Below are 22755 nucleotides of genomic sequence, written 5' to 3'. Positions count from 1 at the left end.
AACTATTATTAACAATATTGAAGTGACTATTCTTTTTTTTTTTTTTTTTTTTTGGAGACAGGGTCTTACCTCTGTCAGCCAGGCTGGAGTGCAGTGGCATAATCACAGCTCACTGCAGCCTAAACCTCATGAGCTCAAGTGATCCTCCTACCTCAGCCTCCCGAGTAGCTGGGACTAACAGGCGCCCGCCACCACGCCTGGCTAATTTTTGTATATTTTTGTAGAGACGGGGTTTCACCATGTTGCCCAGGCTGGTCTTGAACTCTTGGGCTCAAGAGATCTGCCTGCTTTGGCCTCCCAAAGTGCTAGAATTACAGGGGTGAGCCACCATGCCTGGCCTATTCTTGGATGTCTTCTTCCCCTAAAAACCATATTTAGTAGAATCTTCCTGGAGATCCTGCCAGAGGAGGGAATTTCCTAGCAGTTAGGAAAGTTAGGAAAGTAAGATGGCTTTAGTCATTCAAATAGCAGCCTACAGGAGGCAGCAAATCTTGCATCTTTATAGCCCTGTCCTGGCATTCCTGCATGGTTGAGGAAATTGTATTTGTTTTTGTTTTTTAAGAAGAAACTATATATGGTAGCTTATGGTCTTATTAGATAATTCAGTACAGTTTATCTCTTCTGGATAGAATTCAGACTGATGTTTTGAGCTCCTTTATCTTATGGAATACAATTATTGAATGTTTTCATCTTTTATTAAAGAGTTACAAAAATAATACATGCTTCTTTGTAAAATATCAAGCAGGATAGAAGTATATACACTTCACTATCACTCTTGATAAACTTGATCAAAATACTTCATATCTGATATCAATGCTGAAAAAATTTTGGAAGGATGTTACAAATGATCTTAAATTACAGTATGTCTTACATAATGTCCCACTCACAAGTAAAGTGCATTTGTTTGACATATTTCTTTAGAATCTCTGTGTGAAGCAGTGATGTCCATGCTGGCTGCCACACAATTAGTACACGTGGGAAGCTTTTTAAAAATACTGATTTCTGGGTCCTACTTCACAGGGATTCTGATTTAATTGGTCTGAGATGGTACCTGGGCATTGGCACTTTCTTTTTATAAAGCTACCAGGTGATTTGCATCTGGATTCGAGAACCATAGTGCTAACTTATAGCCTAACACTGGAAAAATTTAATGAAAGTTTTACTATGACTTACAGGACTTTAAATGAACTGGGTTGTTTAAAAAGTGTCATGATGGAAATAATGAAACTGAAATGATTATTTTTTAAAGAAATAGTGATGTGACAGTATCTGAGTAAAGAGGAATTATGGCAATATAATTTGAGCATGAAATCAGGAGCTTTTCTTCTCTGATTCAATTCCTAAGTCCACCTACTTCTCTTTGAAATATTTTTGGATATAGGCCGGGTGCGGTGGCTCACGCCTGTAATCCCAGCACTTTGGGAGGCCGAGGCAGGTGGATCACGAGGTCAGGAGATCGAGACCATCCTAGCTAACACAGTGAAACCCCATCTCTACTAAAAATACAAAAAATTAGCCAGGCGTGGTGGTGGGCGCCTGTAATCCCAGCTACTCAGGAGGCTGAGGCAGGAGAATGGTGTGAACCCGGGAGGTGGAGCTTGCAGTGAGCTGAGATTGCGCCACTGCACTCCAGCCTGGGGACAGAGCGAGACTCCATCTCAAGAAAAAAAAAAAAAAAAAGAAATATTTTTGGATATAAACAAATAATGCGGGTAGTAAATGTAGGTTATTTTTAGTTCATTCTGCGATTGAAATAAAAACTTTTTTTTTCTTTTTTGAGTATGGTACATTATGGTGTTCAAAGTGTTTTCTTTTAATTGCCATCTCACCTGTTTACCTTGCACTCTGATGCAAGGTAAACAGATACCTGTTTTTAAAATGAATAACCAACTTTATTTGTAAACCATACCTGTTTTTAAAATGAATAACCAACTTTATTTGTATTGAATTTTTTACTCTTCATTGGTTATGACCTCACGATACCAAAAAACATAAAAGCTAAGGATGGCTTGATTATTAACAAAACTGAAAAAAAAAATGAATGCCTTTTAATTGATACTAATTAATTCTTCTAATCTACTGATTAACTTTTTTGAATTATATATTTGATTAATTTATAAAAGATTAATTTAGGCCAGGTGCAGTGGCTCACACCTGTTATCCCAGCACTTTGGGAGGCCAAGGCAGGTGGATCACCTGAGGTCAGGAGTTCAAGACCAGCCTGGCCAACGTGGTGAAACCCCATCTCTACTAAAAATACAAAAAAATTAGCCAGGTGTGGTAGCGCATGCCTGTAATCCCAACTACTCGGGAGGCTAAGGCAGGAGAATCACTTGAACCCGAGGTAGAGGTTGCAGTGAGCCAAGATTGTGACACTGCACTCTAGCCTGGGCAACAGGCCGAGACTCCGTCTCAAGAAAAAAAAAAGGATTAATCTGTTAGGCTTTACAAATCAGAAGACTGGAATGAAGGGTTTTTCTTTTGTCAGTCATTTTAAGGAATTGAGTGTGACTCATGACTCAAGATAAACTAGATTGTTTTTTCAAAAAATTGTAGCTTTTAGAATATAAACATCAAAATAAGTGCTGTCTGTTAAAATAGTTTCTTTGGGAGATTATCTAAAATTATTTGATGATGTTGCTGATGTTATTGTTATTATCTGAAATGCTGTTGACTTTTTAAAAAAGGGACTATCTTGGCCAGGCTGTTTAGCAAATGGTAACTGTTAACTATACTAGGTTTTGATGAAAACTTGGCTTAAAAACATGTTATTACTATTTTAAGTGATTGTTGGGGCCAAGGAATGCCATGTGGAGAGTGCAGGTGAAGTGATGAGTCTTTTGGAGATGGGGAATGCAGCCAGACATACAGGTACCACTCAAATGAATGAGCACTCCAGCAGATCACATGCAATTTTTACAATCAGCATTTGTCAAGTTCATAAAAATATGGAGGCAGCTGAAGATGGATCATGGTATTCCCCTCGGCATATTGTCTCAAAGTTCCACTTTGTGGATTTGGCAGGATCAGAAAGAGTAACCAAAACGGGGAATACTGGTGAACGGTTCAAAGAATCCATTCAAATCAATAGTGGATTGCTGGCTTTAGGAAATGTAATAAGCGCTCTTGGGGACCCACGCAGGAAGAGTTCACATATTCCATATAGGGATGCTAAAATTACCCGGCTTCTGAAAGATTCTCTGGGAGGCAGTGCTAAGACTGTCATGATCACATGTGTCAGCCCTTCCTCCTCGAATTTTGATGAGTCCTTAAATTCTCTCAAATATGCCAACAGAGCACGGAACATTAGAAACAAACCCACTGTAAACTTCAGCCCCGAGTCAGACCGTATAGATGAAATGGAATTTGAGATTAAATTGCTTCGAGAAGCTTTGCAAAGCCAGCAGGCTGGTGTCAGCCAAACTACCCAGATCAATCGAGAAGGGAGTCCTGATACAAATAGGATTCATTCTCTTGAGGAGCAAGTAGCTCAGCTTCAAGGAGAATGTCTGGGTTACCAGTGTTGTGTAGAAGAAGCCTTTACCTTCCTGGTTGACCTAAAAGATACTGTCAGACTAAACGAAAAGCAGCAACACAAACTGCAGGAGTGGTTTAACATGATCCAAGAGGTCAGGAAGGCTGTCCTCACCTCATTTCGAGGAATCGGAGGCACTGCAAGTCTGGAAGAAGGACCACAGCATGTTACAGTTCTCCAGCTGAAGAGAGAGCTTAAGAAATGCCAGGTACTTAGACATCACTTATTTATTTATTTATTTATTTTATTGATACATAATAGATGTACATATTTTGGGGGTACATGTGTTAACATATTTAGACATTGTTATGGATAACTCTTTTAAGGACTAAATTTATTTGGGCAAGTAAATTCTAAGAGTGATTTTGGAATTTTAGGTTTTTTTAAAAAATGATTTATATATGGAATCCCACTTGCCTCTCTTACTTTGTTCTTTCTACCCTCCCCTTTCCTATTGCTTCCTCCTCACAATTCATACCCTTCTTGGCTCCTCCTCCTTTCTCCTTTGGTTAAAGTGTATTTTAATTTGTTATATTTATTAAATAGAACTTTGTGGACCTGGTTGTCAATTTAGAGACTGAAAATAAACTTGTTTCGGAAATAAAACTTAAGTTATCTTTTACTGAGTTTTTCTCCCTCTCTCGGTCAGTAGTTCTTGAAAGAAAAAAATACTTCATCTCTTGTGTTTGGAGTATAGGTTTTAAAAAAACCCAACAAATTAGCATATTTATTAATGTTTAAGGAATGTAGGTATATACATGTATACATGTTACATGTACGTGTATTGAGTTCAGATTTACATTTCCCCACTTTTCATTCAGAAACTGTTTATTGTGTGAAGATTGTATGTCGTGGGAATAGTGGAGGACAGGACACACCTAGTTACTGCTTGCTTGGGTGGAGTTTGCAAGCTAGTGAGCAAATGAATGGTCCTTCAGTTGTTCCTGAGACAACATGGTTCCCAGCTTCCATGGTTCTGTCCATTTTTCAAAATAGGAAAACTTAAAAAGATAGCTTTTTAGTTAAAAAGGAAATATAGTTAAGTATATTTCCTTTTTTTTAAGCTCTAAGCTTATTTCTCTATCTAGCTAGACATATTTCCTCAAAGCCTTTTTACATGTAATATTATAAAGAAGGCATTTGTATTATCCTCTGTTACGGCAGTGCTCAAGTTCTCAAACTTTTTGATCACAGGACGACTTCTTTACACTTTTAAAGCGAGATCCCTCGAAGAGCTTTTGTTTATGTGGATTATATCTATTGATATTTACTGTGTTAGAATTAAAACTGAAAAAATCTAAGCTATTTATTCATTCAAAACTAACAGTAACCCAATTCCATGTTAATATAAAGGGCATTTTTAATAAAAAATATTCTCTAACAATTTTTTTTTTTTTTGAGATGGAATCTTTCTCTCTCGCCAGGCTGGAGTGTGGTGGTGTGATCTCGGCTCACTGCAACCTCCGCCTCCCAGGTTGAAGCAATTCTCCTGCCTCAGCCTCCCGAGTATCTGGGACTATAGGCACATGCCACCATGCCCAGCTAATTTTTGTATTTTTAGTAGAGACGGGGTTTCACCATGTTGGCCAGGATGGTCTCCATCTCTTGACCTCATGATCCGCCCGCCTCGGCCTCCCAAAGTGCTGGGATTATAGGCATGAGCCACTGCACCCGGCCAACACACAAAAAAATTTTAGTAAGAGTAGAATTCCTTTACATTTTTGCAAATCTCTTTAACATCTGACCTAATAACAGGCAGTTGGATTTTCTTATCTGCTTCAGTATTCAGTTTGTTGCAATATGTTTTGGTTGAAGTTTGTAAAGAAAATTCAGCCTCATAATTGTATAGTTTGAAGGGAGAAGTATTTCACTGATTTTTTCAGATAATTGTGGATGTTCTTCTTTCCTATTATACCAAACTCAACAAGCAGAAATTTCTAGTTACTTGAAATATGAGATTTGAAACTATCTTGTTACATTAAGATCTGTACATTAAAATGTACTAGTCTCAGCCAGCACAGTGGCTCATGCCTGTAATCACAGCACTTTGGGAGGCTGAGGCTGGAGGATCGTTTTGAGCCCAGGAGTTTGAAACCAGTCTGGGAAACAAAATGAGACCCCTGTTTCTACAAAAAATCAAAAAACTAGCCAGGCATGGTGGCATACGCCTGTGGTCCCACCTACTCGGGAGGCTTAGGTGGGCGGATTACTTGAGCCCAGGAGTTCAAGGCTGCAGTGAGCTATGATTGCACCACTGCACTCCAGCCTGGGTGGCAGAGTGAGACCCTGTCTCTAAAAATAAATGAATAAATAAATAATAGCATAAAAACAGGTAAGGTAATACTTTTTAAATCTTTTTTTTAGTTCTTTTTTTTTTTTCTGAAAGGTAATAACTGTCTAGGTAGAGCAGGCCCTTCCTCATTAGTATAAGAAACTGGTGGAACAGGAAGTACTGGTAATTGGAAGCTTGAATGTTGGGACACATATAGGAGTTGGTTTATATAGGAGTTGTGATTATATATATATATATATATATATATATATATCACAGTTTCTTTATCCATTCGTTGATTGATGGGCATTTGGTTTGGTTCCACAATTTTGCAGTTGCGAATTGTGCTGCTGTAAACATGCATGTGCAAGTATCTTTTTTGTATAATGACTTCTTTTCTTCTGGGTAGATACCCAGTAGTGTGGGATTGCTGGATCAAATGGTAGTTCTACTTTTAGTCCTTCAAGGAATCTCCACACTGTTTTTCATAGTGGCTGTACTAGTTTACATTCCCACTAGCAGTGTAGAAGTGTTCCCTGATCACCGCATCCACACCAACATCTTATTTAGTGAGATTTTTAAAATGCCAAGCCAATATGTGGAATGAGGCTCTCGACAAATAATTTTCTGTTTGTTTCATTTAAAAACTACTTTATTATTTACATATCCCAAATGTACTTAAAAATCGGCAAATTTACTAGAAACCAAAAAGTAAAACTGTTTAATCATTTTTAGACATCTTCAAAATATATCTCTTCATAATGAAAGTGTACAAAATCAGCAAATCTGCTTCATTCAAATGCCCTAATGTATTCTTATAACCCTGTATGTCAATTTGGAAAATGTGAGCTCTTTGAGTGATCCACATTAAAATCTCATAGCAGTTCTAGCAAACTTGTAAAAATCTTAGTGAAGGTACTCTAGAACCAAAACAACTAGTTTTTATATACAGGAAGTAAAAATCAGGAAAATCTTCTGTCTTCATGGTAATGAATTCCTGTGTTATAGCAATGGTAGGTTCTCTCAACTCTTTCTGCCTTTCTTAGAAAGAAATCAGAAAAAGTTGAAAATGAAAAAAAATTTATGAGACATCATCAAGCTATAATCAAATCACCATTTTTGTGTTATCATATGGGGTTTCTTGATTATTTTCCGTGGTGAATGTCACTTGTGCTTTCTTTCCCCACTAGTGTGTGCTTGCTGCTGATGAAGTAGTATTTAATCAGAAGGAACTGGAGGTGAAGGAACTGAAGAATCAAGTGCAGACGATGGTACAGGAAAACAAAGGGCATGCTGTATCTTTGAAAGAAGCGCAAAAAGTGAATAGACTGCAGGTAGTTTCTTAATGCATCTAGCTCTGTAGATTTTCTTGAAATAGTACCTAACTAATCACAGTAGCATTTTAAATGATAAATGGGAACTTAAAAAAAGGATGTTCATTTGAAGAGTTCTGAACATAGGCACCTGAAAGAATTATTAGTTTTTCCTTTAAATCTGCTTAAATGGAAACATTTTTATTGTTAGCCTGACTTTGGTTTTAGAAATATAAAGATAATACCCAGGAAATTAATTTATAAATCATATCATAGTTATTTTTCCATACTTTTCTTTCCTGTTGTTTGCCAAGGTATTAGGAAATGCAATATTGTTAGGAGTTGGATGGTAAATACATAATTTAAACTTTAAAATGTATTAAATTATCCTCTTACACCTCGTGAGTGATTTGCTTTTTAACTTTGCTTACATCTTTCAAATTTTCTATCTTAGCTTTCCTATTATATTAACATGGATATGTCTACAGTATAACATAGTATGCCTCTACATATTAAACTCCCTGGCTGTGGCTTCTCCCATCACCCCAAATAGTTAATATCATTTAAAGCCTTTAGCTTCCTATCAGGGAATAACTAATGCCCCGAGAAATAATCTGATCCAGCACACATCAGATTTTGATTTTTACGTTGTTTGATTTTTGTTTTCTTTTTTAACCCTTCTAATTGTATTTTGTTGTTGTTTGTTGTTGTTGTTTTGTTTGTTTTGAGACAGGATCTCATTCTGTTGCTCAGGCTGGTGTGCACTGGCACAATCACAGCTCACTGCAGCCTCGACCTCCCAGGCTCAAGTGATCCTCCCGCCTCAGCCTCATGAGTAGCTGTGACCACAGGTGCATGCCACTGTGCCCAGCTAATTTTCTGATTTTTTTGTGGAGACAGGGTCTCACTGTGTTGCTCAAGCTGGTCTCGAACTCCTGGGCTCAGTGATCCTACCACCTCAGCTTCCCAAAGTGCTGAGATTGATTACAGGTATGAGCCACCATGCCTGGCCCTAATTGTATAATAATTTAAAAACATAAAACTAAAGTATATACAAAACAATACATATTAATCAGTGATTTATCACAGAGAGAACAGCTGGGTAACCACCACCAGGTCAAGAAATTGCTAACTGCCAGCGCCTCAAAATTTTTAGTGCCTCCTTACAATTATTATTCCTCCCTCTTCCTCAGAGAGCCACTCTCTTGACTTACATGGTAATCATTTCTTTGCTTTTCTTATGGTTTTACTATCTAAATATGTATCCTTCAACACTACAGTTTAGTTTTTGGAATTTTTATTAATTTATTCAGTATAGCTTATTCAGTATCTGGCTGCTTTTGTTGAACATTGTTATGATTCATCCACTTTTTAAGCGTAATATTTTTTTCTGTAAATTCTAATATTTTATCTGTAATGTGTGACTGTGGTTTGTTTAGTTTTATAGCTACATAGGATTTTATTGTTATGACTATACCACAATTTATTTTCTGTTCTACTGTTTGATGGACATTTGTGGCTTTCTGTGAAATTTTCTCGTGAATTTTCAGTGTCTCTCGGTGCACATGCACATATATTTCTTTCAGATTTGTGCCTAAGAGTTGAATTGCTAGGCCATAGGGTAGATATATCTTTAACTTTTGTAGGTGATACCAGATTGTTTTCCACTTTATACTCCCACCCAGCATTCTCACTATTCCATGTGAGCATTCTCACTGTTCCATATGCTTCTCAACATTTGTTATTAATTTTTAAATCTTAGCCAATCTGGTAGGCATGTAGTATCATTTTATTGTGGCTTTAGTTTGCATTTCCCTGATGACTAGTGAGGTTGAGCATTTTTTTCATATGTTTTTGGCTATTTGGATATCCTCCTTTGTGAAGTACTCATTCAAGTCTCTTGTTTGTTTTTCTATTGAGTTACCTGTCTTCTAGATTAATTTGTAGAAGTTTGTTGTATATTCTGGGTGTGAGCGCTTTGTCACTTACATGATTGCAAATAATTTTTCTGTGGCTTGGTTTTTACTCTCAGTGGTATCTTTGATGAAGAGTTCTTATTGTAATCAAATTCGTCAATCTTTTCCTTTATGGTTAATGGTATTTGTTCTCTATTTAATAAGTTTTTCCTTTCCCCAATTGTTTCCTCTGAGGATACTTTCTATATTATCTTCCAGAAGCTTTATTGTTTTGCCTTCCACATTTAGCTGTATAGTCCTCCAGGAATTGATTTCTGTGTATGGAGTAAAGTAAAGATCAAATTTCATTTTTTAAACATATAGATATTCATTTGTTCTAGCATCATTTATTGGAAACCATCTTCTCACAATTGTTTTGAGTGCTATCTTTATCATAAATCTATCTTTATCATAAATCAAGGTCCATTTGTGCATGAATCTCTTGTCTATTTCTTGGCCTTCTATTCTGTTGGTTGATTTGTATCTCCTTGAGCCAAGATCACATTTCTTGTTTATTGTAGGTTTATAGTAAGTCTAGATATTTTGTAGAGCAAGGCCTTCTGCTTTTCTTCTTCCCTCCCCACTCCCCAGATGTCTTGGTTGTTCCATATAAATCTTATTTTAATTTTTAAAATTTTAAAATAATTACTTTATTGAGATATAATTCACATACTATAGAATGCAGCCCTTCAAATATACAATTCAATGATTTTTTTATGTATTTACAGAATTGTTTAACCATCAAACCATCTAATTTTAGAATATTTTTATCACCCCAAAATGAAAATGAAAATATTGTATCCACTAGCAGTCACTCCTCATTTTCCTCTTTTCCTCAGCCCCTGGCAAAAACCACTTTACTTTCTACTTCTGTGGATTTGCCTATTCTAAACATTTCATACAACTGGAATCATACAGTAAGTGGCCTTTGTGTGTGACTTCTTTCACTTAGTATGCTATTTTCATTTATTTATTTTTCGTGGTCAAATAATTTTGTATGTTTCTGGGATACAGTGTAATGTTTTGATGTATGTATACATTATAGAAAGATTCAATCAAGTTGGTTAACATTAATTAACTAACATTGAATTACATTTATATATGTTTAGAATTAATGAACATATTTTGATTGAGTCTCCTAATCCATAAGCATGGTATTGTTCTCTATTTACTTAGATTTCCTTTATTTTTTCTCAGTAATGGCCTACATTTTTTTGTGCAGAAATATTGCAAATAATTTATAGATTTCTTTTTAGGTACTTGATTTTTTTTCTGTCACTATAAATGGAATCTTTAAAAAATTTTATTTTTCAAATTCCCTAATTGTTGGTATGTGGAACTGTACTAATTTTTAGATATTAATACATTATATATCCAGCAACCTGACTAAACTCAGTTTTTGATCAGGAGTGTCTATAGTTACCATCAGGTGGGGAGCCTTCAAAATTCCCAAGATAAATGGAAAAGATCCAAACTTTTTGGAAGTAATTTCTGTTTTTTGTTGTTTTTGAGACAGAGTCTCACTGTGTCACCCAAGATAAGAGCGCAGTGGCACAATCTCCGCTCACTGCAACCTCTGCCTCCCGGGCTCAAGCGATTCTCCTGCCTCAGTCTCCTGTATAGCTGGGATTACAGGCACCCGCTGCCACGCCTGGCTATAAACTTGTGTGTGTGTGTGTTTTTTTTTTTTTTGAGACAGAGTCTCACTCTGTCATCCAGGCTGGGGTGCAATGGCATGATCTCGGCTCACTATAACCTCTGCCTCCTAGGTTCAAGTGCTTCTCCTGCCTCCGCCTCCCTAGTAGCTGGGACTACAGGCATGCACAACCATGCCTGGCTAATTTTTTTTGTATTTTTAGTAGAGACAGGGTTTCAACATGTCAGTCAATCACTCCTGACCTCAAATGATCTACCTGCCTTGGCCTCCCAAAGTACTGGGATTACAGGCGTTAGCCACCGTGCCCAGTCTATACTTGCTTTTTAATTCTAATATTTTATCTGTAAATTCTTTTGGATTTTCATTTATAATTATGTCATCTGCAAATAGTAACAGTTTCATTTCTTCCTTTATAATCCTTTCACCTTCTGTATCTTTTTCTTCTTCTATATCTTCTATATTGTATACTTTAAATAGTTGGATTCTATAGTATGTGAATTTTGTCTCAATACAGTTATTATAAAAATACGTTCTTGTATTTGCTGGGATCTCCAATGCAGTGTTGAATACAAGTGGTGATAGAAAGCATCCTTGTCTTGTTTCCAATCATAGAGGAAAAGCTTTCAAAATTTCACTCTGAAGTATTATATTTTCTATAGGTATTTTTAATTTACCCTTTCCCAAACTAAGGAAATAACTGAGAATTTTTGTTATGAATGGATATTGATTTTTATCAAATGATTTTTCTTTATCATATGATTTTTCTTCCTTATTCTGCTAATATGGTGAGTTACACTGATTGACCTGATTTTTTTTTTTTTTTTTTTCGAGGCAGAGTCTCACTGTGTCACCCAGGCTGGAGTGCAGTGGTGTGATCTCGGCTCACTGCAAGCTCTGCCTCCTGGGTTCATGCCATTCTCCTGCCTCAGCCTCCCAAGTAGCTGGGACTACAGGCGCCCGCCACCACGCCTGGCTAATTTTTTTTTTTTTTTTGCATTTTTAGTGGAGACGGGGTTTCACTGTGTTAGCCAGGATGGTCTTGGTCTCGATCTCCTGACCTTATGATCTGCCCACCTCAGCCTCCCAAAGTGCTGGGATTACAGGCGTGAGCCACAGTGCCCGGCCGATTGATCTGATTTTTAACCAATCTTTTATTCCTGGAATAAACCCTTTTTGTTGTTGATGTTGTGATGTACTGTTGTATTGGGGGTTCCCCAAAACCACCCTCAGATTGGATGACGTACTATGAGAACTCAATATATATTCATTCTCCTGGCTAGGATTTATTACAGTGAAAGGATGCAGAGCAAGATCAGCAAAGGAAAAAGACACATGGAACAAAGTCTGGAGGAAACCAGGCACAAGCTTCCAAGACTTGTCTCTCAGCAGAGTCACAGAGGATGTGCTTAATCCCCCAGCAATGAGTTGTGACAACACCTATAAAATGTTATCTGGCGGGGAAACTAAGTAGACTCAGTGCCTATGGGTTATATTGAGGATGCGTGGGTCATGAAGGCACCCTTTGCCTAGCATGAACCAAAGTCCCAGACTACAAGGAAAGCAGGTGTACAGCATAAACCACATTGATTGTGCAAACAGTTGAGCACAGTGAGTCAGTATTATCAGAGTGTTTAAGAACACTCCCAAAATCCAAGTTCTCAGACATCTGACAACCTCATAGCAGATCTTCTAAAAGATAGCAGTCAGGTCTGCTATGTTAACTCTTCTGCACAATTGACCTAGATTTGGTTTGCTAGTGTGATGTTTATATTTGTCAGTAAGCTTGTCCTATATTTTTCTTTCTCATAGTATTCTTGTCAGATATTGTAACAAGTTATGCTGGCCTCATAATGTAGATTATTTAATTCCCCCATACCTGGAAAGGTGTGTGAAAATTGGTATTATTTCTTTCTTAAATGTTTGGTTGAATTAGCCTGTTAAGCATTTGGGACTGGAAATTTTCTTTGGGGGTATGTTTTATGAATTAAATCATATTAGTATTTTCTTTTCCTCCAGTTTTGATAAGGTTTATTTTTCTAGGAATTTGACCATTGTATATAATTTTCAAATGTATTGGCATAAGTTTGTTTATGATAGTCTTTTATTCATTAATATCTTTATTAATGAATAAAGGGGACTGTGTAGTCACATGTCCCCTTTTTCATTCCTGATTATTTGTGCCTTCTCTCACTTTTTTTTCTTGCAGTTTCACTAGCTAGTAAAATTACCAATTCATTAGTCTCTTCAAAGAGACAATTTTTGACTTTGTTAATCCTCACTAGTGTATGTTTGTTCATTATTTCATTAGTTTGTTCACTATTTCACTAATTTCTGCCCTTTATTATTTAATTCCTTCTACTTTTGGGGTAACCTCCTGCTATCTTTTTAACATCTTTAGATGAATATTTAGTATATTGATTTTTAGCTTCTCTTCTTTGTGAGTGCAAGTCAAGATAAGCTTACATATTTCTAAGCTTATCTTGACTTGCACTCCACATTGAGCTCAAAATGTTTCCTAATTTTCATTGTGACTTTTTTTTTGACTTGTGAATAACATAGTTATTTTATTTACAGGACATGGGGGATTTATTTTTGTTTAATCAATTTTTATTGCATTGTGATCAGATAACATACTATCTCTGATTTCAGTCCTTTGAATGTATTGAAACTTGCTTTTTGGCTCAGAATAAGGCAAATGTTTGTAAATGTTACAGAGGTACTTGAGAAGAATATGCATTCTGCAGTCATTGGGCACTGTTAATCCTATTATTCAAATCTACATTTTTTACTCACCTTTGAAGTCTTTTTGTTATATCAGTAATTTATAAAGTGATGTTAAAATCTCCCACTATGACAGACCTCAACTCTGTCACCCAGGCTGGGGCACAGTGGCACGATCATGAGTCACTGCAGCCTCGACCTCCTGGGCTCAAGCAGTCCTCCCACTTCAGCCTCCTGAGTAGCTGGGACCACAGGTGCACACCACAATGCCCTGCTAATTCTTGTATTTTTTGTAGAGAAGGGGTTCTTCACCATGTTGTCCAGGCTGCTCTCAAACTCTTGGGCTCAAGTGATCTACTGGCCTTGGCTTCCCAGCGTGCTGGGATTACAGGTGTGAGCCACTGTGCCCAGCCCTACTATAATTTTGGATTTGTCTTATTTCTCCCTGAAGTGCTGATAGTTTTTGCACTACAAATATTGAAGCTGTGTTATTAAGTGGACACAAATGTAGAATTGTTATACCATCCTGGTGAATTGCTCTTTTAATCATTTTTACCTCTTCTTATCTAATGAGTTTTGCCTTAAAGTTTACCTTGACATTACTATAGCTACACCAGCTTTCTTTTGATTAATATTTACATGGTATCTCTTTTTCTATCTTATTTTTAATCTTTCTGTGTCTATTTTAGATATGTTTCTTATAAGCAGCATATGGTTAGATAATCTTAAAATCCTTTCTGATAGTCTTTATCTTTTAATTTCATTATTCATTTATTAATTTAACATAATTACTGTTTTGGTAAAAATCCACCATTGTGCCTTTTATTTATCCTTCCTCCTCTGTGTTCCTTTTTCCCTCTTTTGGATCATTGGTTATTTTTTCTTTTTCTGTTGTTTTCTCCACTAACTTAGAAGTTATAGTTTTACTCTTTTTTTAGTGGTTATCCTAGAGAGTATACCATGCACCCTAATATTAATTGGTACTTTTATCCTTTTCCCAGGCAATGTAAGAACTCCATTGAATCCTTTGATGTTGTATATTTTAATTATCTGAATACATGATTTTTAAGTAAGGTTGCATTTTTATTGCTCAGCATTTATACAATGAAAATGTAAGGTTTTTTTTTCCTATTTCAACATTGTAGTACATGTGAAGTATTAAGATGAATGACTGTTTCTTATTTACATAAATTTGTGCTTGTAAAACAAAGATTGACATTAGAGCTTTCTAGATTTGATACACTTCAAAAATTTTCTTTAGAGGATACACAAAAAAAACTAAACCACATATACACAAGCACACACACATTCCTGATATACAATTTGTTCTGCCTTTGATTTCCAAGTTCTCCTTCCTCTCAGGACTATCAGTTGGCTATCTTCTATCTGTCTGCTTTTGGCTTCCTTTTTCACTAAGGCTTTCACTTCCCTGCACTTGTTACCTCCTTCTGCCTCCTTTGCTGCAAACTCTGCTGCCTACAATTCTTTCTCCACTTTTTGAACTTTCTTGTTTCTTTTTACTTCTTGGATTTCACTCAGAAAGTCCATACTTTAATAAGGATAGCTAATCAAAGTGCTTCAGGTTGGCAAAGCAACCAGTCACAGTGGATGGCGTGTTGTCTTTGAGTATTTGACTTTTGACTTTTTTGGCTGTGTTTGTTGCTCCTTACTATTAAAAAGGTTTTACCACTCAGAACAATGTTAGTTACTTGTGAACACCAGAAGGCTAGTCTCTGGATAAATGAGAATTGACTGTATTATTAAAGTAGTTATGATTTTGGTCAATGTAAAATTCATTTTTAATCATAATCTAAATGTACTGAAGTGCTCTATTTTAAAAATTTTCATCTCTCTTCTACAAAGAATGAAAAAATAATAGAACAACAACTTCTTGTGGATCAACTGAGTGAAGAACTAACAAAACTTAACCTGTCAGTGACTTCTTCAGCTAAAGAAAATTGTGGAGACGGGCCAGATGCCAGGATCCCTGAAAGGAGACCATATACTGTACCATTTGATACTCATTTGGGGCATTATATTTATATCCCATCAAGACAAGATTCCAGGAAGGTAAAGTCCAAACAATCTTTTCCTTATTTGGAGATTAAAAAAATTTTAGCCATGTGTAATATCACAGTGTATTTATACAGTCTCAGCAGATTTTTTTTGTTTGATTTTATGGAATTTTGTGTATACCTTTTCTTTTAAGCATACTTCTTTCTAATAAAAAAACTAATAAACAAGAGAATACACAGTTACATTTGGAGGGAATAGTTGGATGGAGATAATGTCCATACTTCTTCAATGTGAAAAAGGTATCCTTTTCCATATTTTCAGACATGACCAAGTTTAATATCTACATGAATTTATTTCTTCCTTTAACCACACAAAGTTGAGATGTTAGAGGGTATTTATTTCAACTTGTTTGGTCTGTCATTATTTTTGAAATAATATTTATATGCTATTCAGTCTTACCAAGTAGACATAATCAAGACAATATAAATATCAATATAAATTTTAGTTTGCGTGTGGTTGGTAAATATATACACACACAGTTTTAAGAATTATCAAAGAATCTCTATTATGGAAAAGACTTAATTAGCAGATTCATGAGTTTTGGTTTAGCAGGTTCATGAATTCTGGTTTCTGTTTCCTCATTTTATGAAGGGAAATGATTTGTTCACGTGAGATCCATCTGGTTGTTACAGTCAAAGGGATAAGAAATGAAAGGCAAGTGATACATGAGCAGTGCCATGGACTTTGCATCAGGCAGCCTTGGGTGGTATGAATACTATAATAGCTCTGGACATTTGGTTTTCTTTGTAAAAAGAAATTTTAAAAGGAAATTACAATCCCAGAGAATGAAGTTGGACTCTGAACAAAGATTTTATTATTTGCTCCTTAAATAATTCCCAAACTCTCACAAGAGAAAACTAGATGCCTGCCAGTTATGGGATAAAATAGCCATGTGTAGTACGTTGTATTTGTTAGATCAGTACTTTTTGAGTTGGTTCTTCCTTAAAGAATTCCCCTCCCTCATACCCCATTGGAAGGCCACCTAAAAAACTTTATGCCCATCTATCATGATGCTGATGTGACAGATGATCTAATGAGGTGACTGACAGCAGAAGCACAAAAATCAGATATAAGATGATTTTCAGAATCAGGTAGGATTTTTTAGGAGAGAATACATGACGGGGGCCTATTGTCAAGTGATTAAATCATAAACACTGTGTGATACTCATATTCCACTATATGTTATAATTTTAACAGCTTGTAATAATTTATATTGATAAATGGACTGTCTCCTCTAAGATTTTATTGCCTTTTGTGAGAAGTCATCTTGAGATTTGGTTACAGAGATGGTGCAGAGGAAATATTTTGTAATAGAAACCAGAACAAAGGTATAAAGGCAATTTCTAATTTATTGTTGTTGTTTTCCAAGGTCATTTTTTTTTTTTTGAGAATTTAAAGTGCATTTCCAATAGAAGAATGTTGTACTGTAGAAAATTCCCAGGCTAGCCATACAATTTTATTTGTCCTATGACATATATTAAATATTTTTCCTAGAGCCTTAATTCAGCTATACCTAACTACCATGTATAAAGAATAAGTATATACATTGTGGTATTCAAATTAGGAATATTGCCCTGGCAGAGGGAGTGGAGACAGCTCTGGGTTTCTTCCTGTGGTAGGATTTGGATTGGAGGGGATGCAGACCTTTGGCGGCAGCACCACAGTTCTCCAGGTGTTCTGAACTGGGAAGATGGGGAAGAGGGCACATTTGTTGGGGTGTGTCTGTGCTGTGTTTAAGAGCTAGGATGTTTTCCATGCGTTCTTTTGATTTCATTTTTGAATACTGTTTTCTGTAAGTGAAGATAGAAGAGTTGTCCAGAAGAGAAGGAGCTGTGTGGATTCTGAAAGAAGTATTTGTCTGTGAGGCACAACAGTATTGTTAAATTAATTTTGACCTTTGTTTGAGGGGAGCATTTTCCAGTGATTGGCTATTTTAAGAGTGCCAATCTAATAACCCCTTTAAAAGCACTTAGAGTAATAGGATAAAATTAGACTTTTAAAATATCACTTTTTTTGTTGTTGGGTGGGGGAATCACTTGCAAGGTCCACACAAGTCCGCCTATGTACTCTCTGGATCGAATATTTGCTGGATTTCGAACACGAAGTCAGATGCTGTTGGGTCACATAGAAGAACAAGATGAGGTCCTCCACTGCCAATTTTCTGATAACAGTGATGATGAAGAATCAGAAGGCCAAGAGAAATCTGGAACTAGGTATGTTAAATATACACTGATTTAATAAATATTTAGAATTATATGCTGCAATAAATATAGAAGTGTAGGTTTTTTCCATTGGAGTATATCTTTTATGTTTAATAGAAGAGTAGGTAACTTTTGCTAAATGTACTATCATCTAATGTGTTATGAAAATAGTATTTGAACACAAGTCATCAGTCTTATAACTGAAAAATAATTTTGCTTTTAGAGCTTTTATAGTAATGAGATTCTAATTTTCAGAGGTTTTTTTTTTTTTTTGGATTTCCTTATTCTGCTGCCATGTTGGCAACAAACATGACTTTTCTACTGGATTCAACATGGATGGGGGGGCATCCTTTTATTTTGAGCAATATTAGTAACATTCTGTTTTTATATGTAACTAATAATTTTTTTAACATTACTTTCACTTTTCGGGGAAACTAATTTGAGGGCAGATTAGAAAACACTAACAAATAAGTTAACTTTCTGATTTTTTTTAAGATGTAGAAGTCGTTCATGGATTCAGAAGCCAGACTCTGTTTGTTCCCTTGTTGAATTGAGTGATACTCAGGATGAAACACAAAAGTCAGATTTGGAGAATGAAGGTACATAGATTTTCTTAAATAATGTAGACCTAATGGTTACAGGACACTTATCTTTTTCCTCAGTTGATAATTTAAGAAACATCCAGGAATTCTCAAAGACCAGAATTTGGTACAAATGCTTTCCTAGTTGGTAGAACTTCTTTTATGTTCTCTGTTTTACGTCTTTTACTCTTTTACTCCTTAATAAAAAAAGATTTTCTATCAATTAATTATAGCGAGAGATATAGGCTAACTCCCTCAGAATAAGGATTTTTATATTCAGACCTGAATTGATATGCTTTGTATTCCTGATGATGTTAAAATACAGCATAAATAATTGTACTAGGTGTCTACTCCTTCACTGGGACTTGTGCCTAACATCAATGATGTATTTGGCATTAGAGCCCAATTAGTGTACTGGGTGTTGGTAATGTTTTAGTACACAACTGCTAAGAATTTTTATGTATCAATAACAACATCAAAAACATTTATGAGCCATGCATAGTAGCTCATGCCTGTAATCCCAGTGCTTTGAGAGGCTGAAACGGGAGAATTGCTTGAGGCCAGGAGTTTGAGGCCAGCCTGAGCAACATAGTGAGATTGTCTCTCTACAGAAAATTAGCCGAGCATGGTGGTGTGTACCTACTCAGGAGGAAGGCTGAGGTGGGAGAATCGCTTGAGCCCAGGAGTTCGAGGCTGTATTGAGCCGAGATCACACCACTGCACTCTAGTCTAGGCGACAGAGCAAGACCCTGCCTCAAAAAAAAAAAAAAAAAAAAATCTACTACTACCCTATAGTTTTCACAACTTTTTTTTTTTTTTTTAGACGAAGTCTCTCCCTGTCACCCAGGCTGGAGTGCAGTGGTGCAGTGTCGGCTCATTGCAGCCTCCGCCTCCTAGGTTCAAGTGATTCTCCTGCCTCAGCCTCCCAAGTAGCTGGGACTACAGATGTGTGCCACCATACCCGGCTAATTTTTGTGTTTTTAGTAGAGATGGGGTCTCACTGTGTTGGCCAGGCTGGTCTCGAACTTCTGACCTTGTGATCTGCACACCTTAGCCTCCCAAAGTGCTGGGATTACAGGCATGAGCCACTGTGCCCAGCCGGTAGTAGGAGATTTTGTTAACTCATCTCTCTTGGTCAATGCGTGGTTGACCCACAAAAAATAAGGGAATAGGGAATATAAATAATACAAGTGCTACACTTTGAAAATATAGAGCATCTCTTTAAGAACCTATACGTGGCTTTATGAGCCAAAAATTTAAGTATAACTAAAATAAATTTCAAAATGTGGAAATAATAAAGGTAAATGCTACTCAAGCAGCCATGCTTGAGCTGTTTGTTACTGCTCTGCAACCAGGAAGAAAACTTACGTCGGAATGTAAATGAGCTTACACTAGTTCCTTCCTTGAGAAAGTCTGGCTATGAAAAAAATGTCACCTGAACTAGAGCAGTGTGCTTAGTGACATAGTTGATTTACATTCTGGTGCAGGACAGTAACAAACAGTGCTAGACCACACTCTGAGTAGCCTGGTATAGTCTGCATTCTCCAATTACAATAAAAGTAGAAGTTGATAGGAAACAAATTCACCCCTCTCTCCATCTGGAAATTTTACACCTATCTCAAATAACTCATGTTAAAGGCAATGAAAAACTGTGTGTCTGAACCTATGGGATATTAAGAAAGAATATATACATACATGTATTAATTTGTAAGAAAATAAAAACTCTTACTGTAAGCTGGAATGCTAGAGTCCCAATTGCTGTGTATTTTTTCCCCTTTTTCCTCCCCTTCCTTTTTGTCTCTTCCACTGCCACCTCTAAATTGCTTTTGAGTCTGCTTTTCTTTTTTTAACTCTACTTCTGTTGAATATTTTACCAGCAGATAGTTTTATTTCTCCATTTTTTAAAAAAGATTTAAAGATTGATTGTCTCCAGGAGAGTCAAGAATTGAATTTGCAAAAATTAAAGAATTCAGAACGCATACTTACTGAAGCTAAACAAAAAATGAGAGAACTTACAATTAACATCAAGATGAAGGAAGATCTGATTAAAGAATTAATAAAAACAGGTAATAGTATCTTGTGAACCAGCTTAAATGAGAAAGAAAACTTCTAAAATTGCTTCTGATGTGGTAACAGTTACTTTAGTTTTTGAAGCTCAGGTCTATCCACTTAGCTTGGATTGGTGTAACAAGGTGAGTTTTTAGGCCAATATGTGGAGGTTAGTTATCAGAAGAATTTCGTTCTTTTGGGATTTCACCTCTGAATTGTTCTAACTGGTGTGAACTCTGCATTGTGCTGAAATTCTGTGGCACTTAATGTACCAGTTACAACATGTTTATTTTATTTTTTTGAAACAGGGTCTCACTCCGTCACCTAGGCTGGAGTGCAGTGGTGCAGTCATGACTCACTGCAGCCTTGACCTCTGGGGCTCAACCAATCCTCCTACCTCAGCCTCCCAAGTAGCTGGGACTACAGGCGTGTGCCACCATGCCCAGTACGCATCAGTAGTTTTTATAAATTTTTTTTGGCAGTGTATTAGAATTGATAAAATATAGTATAGATATTTTATCTATAAAATAGATAAAATATAGTCCTGTTATTATTAGTTGGCAGAAGCAGCTGCTATTCAAGAGAAGTCTTCAGTGAGAGGGCATTGAAAAGTAAGCACTCACTGACAACTTTTGTTAGTCACCATCTCTGAGGATTTTTAGGAAAGCTCCAAATTGCCCTTGGTTCTAATGAGCAAGAAAAGGGTCTTTTCTGTATAAGCTCTGGTATCCTCTATTTTAAAACAACCACGTTGGGTATAACAGGCTACAAACACATGCTTGTTTAATGAGATCCATAGTAAGATAACCTTTCTGAAAGAAAGTCATTGATTCTAGTGGGTAAATATCCTCAACTTCCACAGGCAGTACCCTGAAATCTTGGGAATGGAGAAACCATTCTAGATCAGCTCCTAGATACTCCTAAGAGGGGTCAACTGGTGTTTGATCCTGCCTGTGGGGAAGCAGCATGGCCAAACTCATTTAAACATCTGGGTAACTGGAGCTAGGATGATGCATAGCACATATGTCACTAGGAATGAGAAAGGAAAAAGCTTTGGGAAAGTAGCTAAGCAGAGGATGCTTCTTAAAAAATGTCAAAAAAAAAAAAAAACACAAAAACTTAATGCCCTTAATGCTCTCTCACTGAAGACTTTTCTTGAATAGCAGCTACTTCTGCCAACTAATAATAACAGGACATCTATACTATATTTTATCAATTCTAATACACTGCAAAAAAAATTTATAAAAACTACTGATGCGTACTGGGCATGGTGACACACGCCTGTAGTCCCAGCTACTTGGAAGGCTGAGGTAGGAGGATTGATTCAGCCCCAGAGGTCAAGGCTGCAGTGAGTCATGATTGCACCACTGCATTCCAGCCTAGGTGACAGAGCAAGACCGTCTCAAAAAAATAAAATAAACATGTTGTAATTGGCACTGTATATTTTTTTAGTGGTTCATAAAATATTAGTGTGTTGAACAATTAATGAATAGTCCAAAATGATTTGTTAAAATATAGTAGTTGTATGTATTTTAAAGTTAGTCAAGTAATCATAGAGTCAGAGGACAGTTCACACTGCATTTAGTTAAATAACTTTTATAAAAAAATGATGAGTATTTTTGGATAGCAGTATAACCAGCTATATAAATAGTATAATAGGCTGGGCGCGGTGGCTCACGCCTGTAATCCCAGCACTTTGGGAGGCCGAGGTGGGCAGATCATTTGAGGTCAGGAGTTCGAGACCAGCCTGGCCAACATGGTGAAACCCTGTCTCTACTAAAAATACAAAAATTAGCTGGGCATGGTGGCGTGTGCCTGTAATCCCAGCTACTCAGGAGGCTGTGGCAGGAGAATTGCTGGAACCCAGGAGGCAGAGGTGGCAGTGAGCTGACATTGTACCACTGCACTCTAGCCTGGGTGACAGAGCGAGACTCTGTCTAAATAAATAAATAGTATAATAAACTGTCTCTGGTGATTATTCATCCCCTGAGCTTTAGACTCCTGTTTTCTACTGCCACGAGTTTGCCAGTCTAGTTCAGGGACGGTTGCCTATTCAGAGCAAATCAAAACCAAGCTTTTAGGGTCACTGGCTGGATTTAGAATCAAAAGAGATATAGAAATATCTTTATTCTATTTTTTCTGTTCTATATATTAATAAGAAAAGAATTTAAAAGGAATTAATCTTGAATAAGTTCAGGTTAGTGAAAAAGGAGAGAGTTAGCTTTGGATGAAAAGATTCTTAAGAGACATAACAAATCAAATGTATTGTGGACCTTGTTTAGATCCTGATTTAAATAAACCAATTGTGAGACACATTTTGAGGCAATTGGGGAAGTCTGAATATGGACTGATTGGTGTTAATATTGTTAATGTGATAATGACTTTTTGGTTATGT

The 22755-nt window shown here is 36.4% G+C and overlaps 1 protein-coding gene across 12 annotated transcripts in view; it reads left to right on the top strand.

Moving 5' to 3' along the window:
• KIF27 (kinesin family member 27) overlaps positions 1 to 22755 on the top strand; it is an 86416-nt gene that overhangs the window by 14694 nt on the left and 48967 nt on the right. For 5 of the 12 annotated variants that reach the window (XM_034967500.3, XM_055091946.2, XM_055091947.2 and 2 more), the window contains 6 exons: positions 2785 to 3743; positions 6998 to 7141; positions 15317 to 15523; positions 17573 to 17742; positions 18226 to 18329; positions 20222 to 20377. In XM_034967500.3, coding sequence (XP_034823391.1) covers positions 2785 to 3743; positions 6998 to 7141; positions 15317 to 15523; positions 17573 to 17742; positions 18226 to 18329; positions 20222 to 20377 — 1740 coding nt within the window. Of the gene's footprint in view, positions 1 to 2784; positions 3744 to 6997; positions 7142 to 9914; positions 9993 to 15316; positions 15524 to 17572; positions 17743 to 18225; positions 18330 to 20188; positions 20378 to 22755 lie in introns of all 12 variants that reach the window. The other 7 variants (XM_055091941.2, XM_055091942.2, XM_055091943.2 and 4 more) reach the window with 4 other exon arrangements.

The sequence above is a fragment of the Pan paniscus genome, chromosome 11, assembly GCF_029289425.2.
Source record: "Pan paniscus chromosome 11, NHGRI_mPanPan1-v2.0_pri, whole genome shotgun sequence".
In the NCBI taxonomy this organism is placed as follows: domain Eukaryota; kingdom Metazoa; phylum Chordata; class Mammalia; order Primates; family Hominidae; genus Pan; species Pan paniscus.
The sequence above is the reverse complement of the archived record's forward strand: the minus strand, read 5'-3'. Positions and strand labels throughout refer to the sequence as shown.